The sequence below is a fragment of the Cnephaeus nilssonii genome (genome assembly GCF_951640355.1).
Source record: "Cnephaeus nilssonii genome assembly, chromosome: 5".
Classification (NCBI taxonomy): Eukaryota; Metazoa; Chordata; class Mammalia; order Chiroptera; family Vespertilionidae; genus Cnephaeus; species Cnephaeus nilssonii.
This window is the reverse complement of record NC_137076.1, coordinates 81,135,261-81,147,399: the sequence shown is the minus strand read 5'-3', so window position 1 is coordinate 81,147,399 and position 12,139 is coordinate 81,135,261. Positions and strand designations below refer to the sequence as shown.

The window sequence follows — 12,139 nt, the reverse complement described above, 5'->3', positions numbered from 1 at the left end:
GATGCAGGGTCAAAAAGGGTAAAAGTGAAGACGTGGGGAGTGTCACTTCACTACTCAGCTTGGCCCATCATGTCACCTAGAGCAACAGCTCTGGACACAGGATTGGCCCAATGTTGGAAGTAAATCGCAGCTGGAAGACTTTCTTGGACCATCAACAATACACTTGTTTGTTCAGACCTTCTGTATAGAACAGGCTGTACATATTTTTAAAGTTTGTTTAGTTGTTTATTTTTTAATAATCAGTGGCAGCTGTAATCTGGAGGCCCAGGGTGCCCCATTTGGGATTCAGCAGTCAAAGGACAAAGCCCTAGTATCAGTAAACTCCTCAACATTCCTGTTCTCTTGTGGTTCCAAAAAGTTCCTAAACCTTTCAGTTATACATCTTGAATCTGACTTCTACAAAGCTATCAACTTCTTGTTTTAATACCAGCACAAACATCCTTTCCCCCCTTATTTCCTTTGGTATTACCACCCTTGAGCCTGCCATCTCCTATCCTTTACCTAGTCTGCTCCCTTGAAAATAGACTGTTCCAGCAGCAGCTGAGGAAGCTCTTGATGTCTCTGATATCTGGAATGGCATCAATCTCTGCTCCCCTCCTTTTTCTGACTGTGGGTAACAAGCTCCAAGTGCTGAGGCAGAGAGAGGCTCCTCTCCAATCCACATGCTTACTTCCAGGCTCCTAGGCAATGAGCTCTCTTCTATGACCCTTCCCTAGAGGCCCATAGTCTCTAGCAGTGCTTGACCTGAATATGTTTCTCCGGATTAGGCAATGACCTTCTCAACTGCAAAGTGACCGCCTCTGTGAAAATGAACTTTTCAAATTCTTTTGGGATCTGAGCCAAGTTTCTCTGAAAATATTTGTCATTAAAGATGCTGGCTGTTGCTGGGGACAGGCTTTCACTTCTAGTTTACTAGAATCAGACTGGCTGAGGGCAACACTTGCTGCAGCTGCAAAACCTAAAGGGATTAAAAGCTATCACTACTCTTCTGCCCTTGATCCAGGTCATAAGTAGGTCCTTCTTGTCCAAGCACCATCCAGAGAGGAGCTTCAAACCCACCAATTCCAACAATTCAAGCAATCTTTCCTACAGAATGAAGTGTGGAGTTCTACCCTCCTCTTCCTCTTCCCCTTCCCCACAAAGGTCTCAAACACACAGGTAGCCTTTCATCTTTGAGTTAAATCAGGTAGCAGAGTTGGTGACCCCTCTTCCTTTGCCTTTTGTGACACTAGGATCCTCCCTGGAGAAACCTGAATTTCCTTTTTGAGGAGAGACTTAAAAATTCAGGTGCACAGCATAGTGTGTAGGGAAAGCTAGAAGGAAGGGTAACTCAGAAACTTTGCTGTCCCGTGCAACACTCTTAAACAAAAGGATAAGGTGTACCATTTTTCTAAGACATACTCAAAAGTTGTTTCTCATGATGCAGTTTTCAGGGGCCAGACTGTACTGCTCCAGTGGTACATTAGAGGGATCAATAATAACTGAAGTAACTGTAATGAGTCTCCATTTCCTGACCCTGCTTTAGCAGCTTCTCTGCATCTGTGGGATTTGAAGGGAACTGCAGCCTAAGGGAACAGTTCCTGCTGCTCTTCTCTGCTCAGTCCAGGAGCATAGAGCTGAGGGCACACAGGGCTGGGTTTTCAGGAGGCACATGATCTCTGTTTTGAACCACTATTAGAGAAGCAATTGATTTATTGTGCATCATGGCCCCAGCCCTGACTGTATTCTGCCAGGATTACCAATTCTGGAAGAGTTGATGTAGGAAAAAATGAGGTAGGTGCATGAACTACAGGGTGGAGAAAAAGAATTATCTCAGAATCTATTTATTAAACAGAAATGTTTAAATTCAGAAAAACCAGAAAGTCTTCACTCTAGTTGTTTATCTCCATGAGCATTAAAAATTGAAGGTGCAGTGTTCTTCTAAGAAGGCGATGAAGAAAGTCATGGATAGATGGAATCAGTGCAGACTTAAGCTTCATGGCTTCTCCTAGGTAGAGTATTCTAATTCTCCTTGCACAACATCTTGCTCTCTCTCTCCAGGCCAAGTCAGACTACACAAGGTAAGCTACAGAGAGAACTCCAACAGACATGGTGAGCTCCACACCCCACATAGTAAAAGGGCATCTTAAAGGACTCAACTTTCCTCAGCTGTGAGATGCAAGGTGAGAGGGAGGATACTGGCAGGAGGGAGCTGCCCCACCCACAGAGATTGCTGATCTCATTTCTTTTCCTAATAAGGATATGCACACACCTCCCAGGACTATCATTGCCATGACAACAGAAATTGAGGGTGAACGGGTTAGTGGAACAGCGAGTGAGCTGAGCGTGATTTCCAAATTCTCAAACAAGGCCTGAGGCTGCACTTGCTCGCAAAGTGGAAAAATTCATGTTGGCAGTTCTAAATGGATTCCAAAATATTAAGGCTCATGACTTCTTTCTGGGGAAGAGTCAGAGATGGAGTCTCCGTGGAGGCCCTCCGTGGGGAGTTGATTTTCTCAGAGGGGTAGGAATCTCTAAGACAATTAAGAGCCTGAACCCCCCTTTAAAAGTAGGACACATAAACTCTGTCCATTTTCCACAGAGCAAAGAGATGTGGCAAACCAGGGCAACAACATCCCCCAAGGACACAAAAAAGACAGGCGCTTTTTAAAATATTTTGTATGATAGAGCCTTTCCACAGAAGTAACTCAGAACAACTCAGACCTACATTCTGAAGCTGAAGGATAGATCTATACCTTGACAAATCATTGATATAGCTACCATTTACTAGGCTCTGTAATATGTGTGTATTGTCTCATTTAATTCTTGCAACAACCCTATAAAGCAGACAAGGCTATTATCTCATTTTACAGAAGAAGAAACTGGGAATCAAAAAAGTAAAGTAATGGTCCCAGGGACATACAACTGCTGAGTGGCAGAACTAGAATCCAAAGGAGAGTTACTCTGACCCACAGCCTGAGCTCTTAGTGATTCTCTCTCTGATATGGAAAAAGGCTTCCTGTTTCTTGCAAGAATCTTAAGCTGATGCTTCCTTGCATAGTTTCTGAGCCTCCAAAGATAGTAGACAACTTTGAGGATATTTACTCTTGACTCTCTGGACCAGTTCTTAAACTTTAGGGCCCATCGTATCTCATGGAGGGCTTGTTAAAATAGATGGCTGGGCCCCACCCTGAGAATTTCTGGTTCAGTAGGTATTGTTAGAGCTGCTGCTCTGGGAACCATCCTTTGAGAACCACTGCCTAGTCTCTCTCTAAACTAAGGTTCTCTAAGTAAGCCTCACTGCCTTAGTTGCCTCACCTACCTAACTAACCTTTCATGGTTCAGTCCTGGATCCCCTGGGGTGTTGCTTGACAACCTATAAAGTTATCTTTGGCAGTGTTGTGTGTTTGGGAATTCCCTGAGCTCTTTTGAAAATAGTGAATAGCTCCCACTCCAAAAATAATTTACTTTTGCCTTAGGTAAGTCCTGAGCTCCCATGAAATGTAGAAAGAGGAGCCTGGGTGAACCAGTGGGAGATGGCAAAGTAGGCTGGCACCCTGAAGCCAGACCAGCTCTTGAAGGCAGGGGCAGTTTTGTTTGTGTGGTTTTTTTACAACCTCTTGGGATTTCCTCTAGGAACTAGTCACAAGAGGGTACTCATTAAAACTTCTTCAGAGCATTCACATTAAGAAAGTTAGAACCGTGAACATGAATGGCTGGTCCTTTAATGCCCTTCTCCTCAAAACACATTCCTCCACTTGGAGAAGATACTGTAGCTGTATGCCCTGCACTCCCTATTTAGCCATTTTCTTTCTCTGCTCAGTCTCACAGGAATCTGAGTAAAAAGTAAGAAGCTAGAGGGCCAGGTCTGCTTATACAGAGAGCCTGGAGAAAGGGGCCAGTAATCAGGATTAATGGGCTTAATGCCTGAGTTGTTTATTTTGCAGGAAACATCACCTGGTGATGTCCCCATTGATCCCTTCAGAGCAGGGCTTTTGTGGGCTGTGTAAATAAATGAACAGTTTAGAGACAAAGCAAAATAATTCATCAATGGAGGAAAAACAACTGCAAGGAACACATGTGAATGAGGATCCCAGCACAGCAGGTCTCTCTCAATTAATGCCATGACTGCAGCTGTTGTGGGTGCTATGAGAAGGTGCTGATTCATGAGGTCTCAGACACCAGTGTAAGGAGACTCAGGAGCCAGGAGGAAGCCTTTTGGAAGCAGCTGCACCTTCAGCATGAAGCACTGAAGGACAACAGAAGCAATGAAAGGCAGGCTCTACTAGAAACAACCAAGCTTTTTGAAGCATTTTCCTTTTCTTTGGGCAGAATTAATAAATCCCTCTCATTTCATCCCCACGAGGGTGGCTAGGACTGTATAGATGTCAGGGTGACCCCAAAAACTACAGAGTGTCTGTTTCTGGGCCTAGAAATGAGAACTATTGAATTCTGGCTACCAGCTTATCAGCCAAGTCCAGCCACATCACATATTGCTCAAAAGTATCCCAGGAAAAAAAAAAAGAGTAAAAAGATTAGACATCTATTAATATTATATGTCAAGCACTATATTCAGCTCTTTCTTCTTACCATGGCAACTCGATAAGACAGGTGTTATTATTATACCCAATTTATAGGATAGGTAATTAGGAAAACATGAATTTAAGCAATTTGCTTATGCTCACCCAGCAAGTAAGTTTGGAATTGTGGTGCAGTTCAGATATGATGCCACATCATAATCTTCATCTTTATGCCATATTCCCTCCAAACAGTGCAGAACGTATTTTGAGCCCTAAAAACCTAAGAGTACCAAAGGACAGAGCAGAAGGCAGAGGAATATCTCTTTAACTTCAGATCTTTGGTATGGAGGGATGTTGAAAAGTATGGTTTAGGTCACCCAGGGAGTACCTGGAAGATGTAAGCTCTGTCCAGCTCAGTCCATGAGGACTGTGACTCATGAGTCAGCAGCCAAGCACAGTCCTGGAGAAAAGGGATTACACAAGAGGGATTGGGACAGCAGGGAAGGGGAGAAATGGAAACTCCTTCCCTATCTCCTGGCAAGAAGATGGATTCCTAACATTGTGTGTACTTTTTACACACAAACTTACATCAGTACACAGTCTCTATTTCACATTTGCCTAGGAATATACATCAACCAGCATCATCAATGAAAGGGAGAATGTATTCAAAGTTAGTTCTTGGCTCACCAGACTGACTTATGAGAACAAGAAAAGTCCTGACATGAAGGTAGCAGGGCATGACTTCGTGTGGCTGCTTTGATTGGGTAGTTCTCACCTTTCCAGAGGCCTCCCCATCCTGCAACACTTGGCAGTCTAAACCCACCTGCTCATCCATCACTTCTTCACTCCATCATTGGCATTGGGGCTACCGATTTGTCAATGAATGTTCTTCTCTTGCCATCTGGCAATATTAGCTCTCTAATGAATTGCTTTAACTTGTACATTTGTTTTTTTGACAAATGTGACTTTTAGTTAAATTATGCAACATTCATAAATAGCAAATGCTGGCTGATTAGAATCAATGAAAGCCCTTAGAGTTGCCAGCAAAAATGGGCCCTTAACTGCACATGTTACTTAGATAGCTTAATCATTTGAAAGGCATCTGAGTATTTTTGGAAAGTACTTTTTACACACAAACTTATGTCATCTATTATGTATGTGAGTATGTATTTGAATTTGGATAAATTTTTGCAAGCCAGCCATGTTCTGAATATAAGTGCTAGATACACTTGGCTATGAAGCAAGACACACTTGGGTTTGATTCTACTTCTGCCACATGAACCTGGGTATGTTTCTTAACCTCTCTGTGTCTCTAGTTTCTCATATGTGAAATCGATATACTAAATCCCCTGCAAGATTGTCATGACAAATAAATGAAATCACACATGTAATGTGCTTGGCACAGAGTCTGGGTATATATGGCTCAATAATTTATTAACTATTATCATCATCATGATGTTCTATTCATAGAGGATTATGGAAGACACCATTTGCAATCTCCATAACCCTTCCTTTCTGAAAACTGCCACAGGGATGAGCCCCCAAAGCCATCTTTTTATTATATAACACTGCTTTAGTGATTGGGTAAGAATAAGGAAACTAAGAAAATGTGACTTGATTCAACCTGGCAGATCCTTTTTCTTGAAAATTTGAATTAGGAATTGGTCTCCATTGGTCCTCTGAACTAAGAAACTATGAAGCAGTCATGTTTGGCAATGTGCATGTTAAGGCAGTAAAGGTCAGTCTACAGAATGATGTAGTTGTACAGAAAGAAGCAGATCTGACTTTGACTTTAAGTCAGAGAGTGGTGCCTTGGTCTTATAACTTTCTATTTCCACGAAAAACCCCATTCCATCTATCTATCTATCTATTTATCTATCTATCTATCTACCTACCTACCTATCTATCATCTCCCTTTTGCTCACTACTTTGAATGGGTTTCCATTGTCTTCAACCAAAAGATCTTTGCTCCCAGTGTCATTTTTGCGCATGAGGCCACCAAATTTCTGTGAAACTCGGAGAAGCTAAACATTTGAAAGTTAGTTGATTATTTTAGAAAATCACACACACACACACACACAAACACACACACACACACACACACACACACACACACACACACACACACGTGCGCGCACGCATTTTATGTTATCTGTTTTCTACTCCTGAGGGGCATTAAGTAGAAAATCAAAATAACCATGTATGTAAGGAAGTCATACGTGTAAGGAAAAGAAAGAATAAATAGAGAGCCATTAACAATCCTGGTCTTACAAAAACAGATTATCTAATCGCTTTCCAGAACCCAAGCAAGAAGGGAGAGACCCTGGGTCTTTACCTGGTGTTGCACTGGATACTGTTGGCCATTGCTGATCAGATCCTCCTGGACCAGCCCGTAGAATGCCAGCCTCCTCCAGGTGCACAGAGCTGAGTAAACACATAGACCCAAATAACAATTAGACCATAAATGCCTTTCCAAATCTCATTCCACCCTCAGAAAGTACTTATACATCTCTGGAGGCAGGGCTGCAGCTAACACATTCTACTCATGCTCGAACAGAAGCAATTACTGCTGAGCAGTCACCTTGCAGAAACTGCAAAAGCATTGCTGACTTACTGCCTGCTATATTTAGTCAATAAGCATGTTTTACTTTTATGGCAATTTTGGTCTTCATTAATGCCATGGTCTTCATTTAATCTAACTGGAAACCCATCAGAGGGCTAATGCTGTTTTAACATCTTAATGCTGAAGCAGATGAGGAGAGCTTGTTCTCAAAAGCCCCCAAGCCTCTCTTGCTGGTTCTCTTGTTTCTGGATTCTCTATAGCAAAGAGGAAAACACACAAAAATTATTTGCTGATAACTGTAATATTGTTCCAGTTTGGCTACCCAAGTAATTCTTTTTTTGAATTAATTGCTTTTTTTCTTCTTTTTAAAAATATATGTTTATTGATTTCAGAGAGGAAAGGAGAGCGAGAGAAAGATAGAAACATATAAACATCAATGATGAGAGAGAATCATTGATTGGCTGCCTCCTGAATGCCCCCAACTGGGGATCAAGCCCACAACCCAGTCATGTGTCCTTGACTGAAATGGAACCTGGGACCCTTTAGTCCACAGGCTGACACTCTCTCCACTGAGCCAAACCAGCTAGGGCTACCCAATTAATTCTTAACCTTATATTCTGTTTTACCCTTTCTGTATCTTTTAAAAATTATTTTTTGTTGATTTTAGAGAGGAAGGGAAAGGAAAAGAGAAATAGAAACATCAATAATGAGAGAGAATCATTGATTGTCTGCCTTCTGCATGCCCCACACTGTGGATGGAGCCCGGCAACCTGGATATGTGCCCTGCCCAGGAATTGAACCATGATCTCCTAGTTCATGGGTCGATGCTCAACCACTGAGCCAATCCAGCCGGGCTCTTTCTGTATCATTCATTCATAGACGACCCAACCTACATTTAGGGACTAGAGGAAGTGTAACACCACCACTCATGTATCCCAGTTCAGAAGAGAGCAATTCAGCCTGAAATATGGCAGGGAGTCAGACATGAACTGGAAGACTATTGGAAGCAAGCAGAGATAGAACATAAACTGGTCAAGGGTGGAGAGAACATTGTAGTCATTTGGGTATATCTAATGCTAGCACATATTAGACTATCAAATATTTGTAGGATGAATGAAGAAAGAAAGGAACAAGTGGGACCCTAAGGGTAAAGAAAATCCTCACCAATATTAGAGGACTCTTTTAAACTAGACATTCATTAATTTTGCACGTTAAGTTGCTAAAATAAAACTTACACTACTGTTTGAAGGGGTTATATGAGGCAACAGAACAGGCGAACTTGAACTATTGTGGGAGAAGGGCATCTACAAATTTAATATTCTCTTACTCTTTGGAAAATCAATTATTAGGCTCTGATCTGTTGCTATTATTCCCTTCATCTACACCCTAGAATATTCTCTTTTTTTCCAATTATTAATATCCTTCAGGTGTTCCTATATTTAAATTATATGGGTTCAATCAGATTCATTCTGAAGCTGTAACTACCCTAGAACCAGCTCGGCTCAAAGCAGAATTTTCAAAGCAATAGTAACATAATGCCTGAAGCTGGAAAGGCCAAGAAGCCAAGCACATGTATAAAAAAGATGCATAACTCTAATACAGTGATGGGCAACCTTTTGAGGTTGGTGTGTCAAACTTCGCCAAAAAACTGAGCATAACTCAGGTAGTGTGTCACTTTGAGGAAAAAACATTATTTCGCAAATGTTTCATCCTCAGGAGCAGCAAATGTTTCATCCTCGGCATGCAGCCGCCTCAGCGGCCGGGTGTCATCAGAAATGACTACGCGTGTCAGTGCTGACACACGTGTCATAGGTTCGCCATCACTGCTCTAATATATAGTTAATGTACTACATTGTGAGTACAAAATTACATTTAGCTTTATTTCATTTTCATCCTACTTAAATCCATATCTTAATTGAAACCTGAATAGGAGCATGTTTGACTTTTTTTTTTCATTTAAAAATGGGGTAAGGGTGTGATATGTTTTAGTATTTTAATTTAAATGTTACTTTTAAAGTGTATTTCATCACTTTGGTACTTTTCAAGTAAAGCACTAATTCAATAGGGAAAGAGTTGGTATGGTAAACCATGCTTTTTCCTATTACGTAGCTCCAACACAATAGCTCAGATGCAGGCAAAAGCATAGCTGGTCTCTAACAAACACAAAAAAATCCTTCTGATATCTACTCTATGGCCTCTGCATAAATGTTTTTTGCCTAAAATTATGACCCAGGTTCCAATGTAACATCTCACCAAGTCAGCTACCAATGTTCAGCCCTTCACTCATTGTTTCTCATTCAGAAATAGCAGCCAGTATAATGATTTCTCCTCAATCTGTAATGTTATGCTTAAGAATATATTAATTCCTTTTAATTTAATGCATTTTTAATAGACTAAAACTAACTTTTCATTAACTCAACATACTTTGTACGCTCTGGCTTCAAAAATTGATCGAGGTTTGGTGAAGATCAACTTAAGAGTTGCCCAGAGCCCAACCAGCATGGCTCAGTGGTTCAGTGTCGACCTATGAACCAGGAGGTCACGGTTCAATTCCTGGTCAGAGCACATGCTTGGGTTTCTGGCTTGATCCCCAGTGTGGGCCGTGCAGGAGGCAGCCAATCGATGATTCTCTCTCATCATTGGTGTTTCTATCTCTCTCTCCCTCTCCCATCCTCTCTGAAATCAATAAAAAAAATTAAAAAAAAAAAAACAGTTGCCCAGCCCTAGCTGGTTTGGCTTAGTGGTTAGAGTGTCAGCCTGGGGACCCAAGGGTCCTAGGTTCGATCCCAGTCAAGGGAATGTACCTCGGTTGCAGGCTTGATCCCTGGCCCTGGTCCGGGGCTAGTACAGGAGGAGAGCAATCCATGTGTCTCTCACAGTGATGTTTCTTTCTCTCTGTCTCTTTCCTTTCCTTCCACTCTCTCTAAAAATCGATGGAAAAATATCCTCTGGTGAGGATTAACAAAATAAATAAATAAGGCTCCATGGCCTAAAAACAAACAAACAAAAAAAAAAAAACAGTTGCCCAGCCCAGCCGAGTGTGGCTCAGTGGTTGAGCATTGACCCAGGAATCAAGAGGTCACCAGTTCGATTCCAGGTCAGGGCATGTGCCCAGGTTGCGGGCTTAATCCTCAGTGTGGGGCATGCAGGAGGCAGCCAATCAATGAATGATTCTCTCTCATCATTGATGTTTCTATCTCTCTCTCCCTCTCCCTTTCTCTGTGAAATCAATAAAAATATGTATATTTTTAAAAAACAACAGTTGCCAAGATATTTTGAGGGTCTTAAGTTTGAAGTTTATTTCTTCTTCAAAGCAAAATCCCTTTGGTGGCAGTGATCATTCGTTTCTTGGCCCGCCCCATTTGGTTTCCAAAGGCACTCACAAATAATGAATCTTTTATTTGGCCCCATGGCATAGATACTACATCAGCTCTGATAATAATGGTTGTTAATCAATTACTGTCAAAGAGACAAAATAGAGAAAGCAAAATTATATTTAATCTGAGTCTCAGAGTAATACTATTACTCTAGATTAATATAAAGTAAGCTAGATTTGGTCTCCAGATATTTAATAAAGGCCCTTCACATGGCTCATCCTCGGAAGAGCCCACGCCATTGATGGCCATAAGATAGCAACAAGATGGAAAAGATAAAAAGACTCTATCTAATAGGGGTGAACATGAACAAGAATAATTATCAATTATTGTGGCTGACAGGCCATAACTATCAATGTGCAATAGCAAATCAAGGTAGACAACATGTACACATATATTACACAAAGTACTCAAGTCCAAACATATCAGTATTATTACAAGTTTTAAGAAGGGGACAGAGCCCTGGCTGGGTGGCTCATGGTTGGAGCGTCGCTCTGTACAACAAAAGGTTGTGGGTTTGATTCCCAGTCAGAGTACATACCCAGGTTGCAGGTTCAATCCTCAGTTGGGGTACATACGGGAGGCAACCAATCAATGTTTCTCCCTTACATTGATGTTTTTCTCTCTCCCTCCCTCTCCCTTCCTCTCTCTCTAAAAATAAAATAAAATAAAAACCACACACACACACACACACACACACACACACACACACACACACAACAGATCCTCGGGTGAGGATTTTAAAAAAGAAGAAGGAAAAGGAGACAGAAAGTATAGATGGAGAAAGGATAAAGGAGTTGGAATTACTTCCTCATAGAAATTCTAATGAGAGAATGTATACAGCAGCCTGTCTGCAATTTTACAGGAGACATTTGCCAGCACTTGAGAAGCATTTGGCACTGACCACTTCCAATGTTTCAAGGAATAGACACACAGAAAAATAATTGCATTCCCCTGGCAGAGTGTCTAACGCTTCCTAGTTTTGACAGCTGCTTCCGGAGACATAGTTTATCTGAGCCATACAAAGTTCAAGTTACCACTGAGTAAAGGAAGGAGAAAAATACATACCTGTGCATTCCTGCTCTCAGGGAGGCAGAGTAACGCCAGTCAGGATTGGGCTGTCGTGGCTGCAAAATCACAAAGGGAGTTTTTGTTAATATCTCCCGGTGATGATGTTCATTGATTAGTTGTTTCTTAAATATTTCCATGCATCTAAAAAAAAAAATACTGAAGGAGCCATTTCATGTGTCACACTAAGATGATATCCATATCTATAGCAGTTCAGGAGAAAATTAGATTATCTCGTCAGGGTCCTTGCACAGGCTAAATATCACAGAAAATCAGATTTAACGATGCTGTGAGGACCAGCTTCAGCTCCACCTCACTCAAAACAGGTCTGTGTTCTTGAAGCAGCACTGTGGAAGGGCCATCTGTTTTGAGACAGGAAAAGCTTTTGTTACTTTTGCCCTAAACGCCCCATTAGGGGTACATACATCCCCAGTTTGGCGTTCGAGCTGTAACAGGGCACATGACTACACAGGCTCTGCTGGTCTGGCTGGACTGCAGAGCACTGCAATCCGCTGCTGGGTTTGTAGACTGCAGCATGTTTGACCCAGGACGACATGCCCATCATAATGCCAGCAACTGGTAACTAACTGCCTCTTCTGCGGATTGAAGAGGAATGCTAGGAAGAGGAAAACAAA

General features: G+C 41.7%; 1 protein-coding gene across 11 annotated transcripts in view; it reads right to left on the bottom strand.

Moving 5' to 3' along the window:
* Positions 1 to 12,139, bottom strand: part of LOC307099907 (protocadherin alpha-C2) — a gene marked incomplete at its 5' end in the record, with an annotated part of 168,528 nt that overhangs the window by 13,668 nt on the left and 142,721 nt on the right. For all 11 annotated transcript variants that reach the window (XM_079772004.1, XM_079772005.1, XM_079772006.1 and 8 more), the window contains 2 exons: positions 6,835 to 6,923; positions 11,505 to 11,563. In XM_079772004.1, coding sequence (XP_079628130.1) covers positions 6,835 to 6,923; positions 11,505 to 11,563 — 148 coding nt within the window. The remainder of the gene's footprint in view (positions 1 to 6,834; positions 6,924 to 11,504; positions 11,564 to 12,139) is intronic.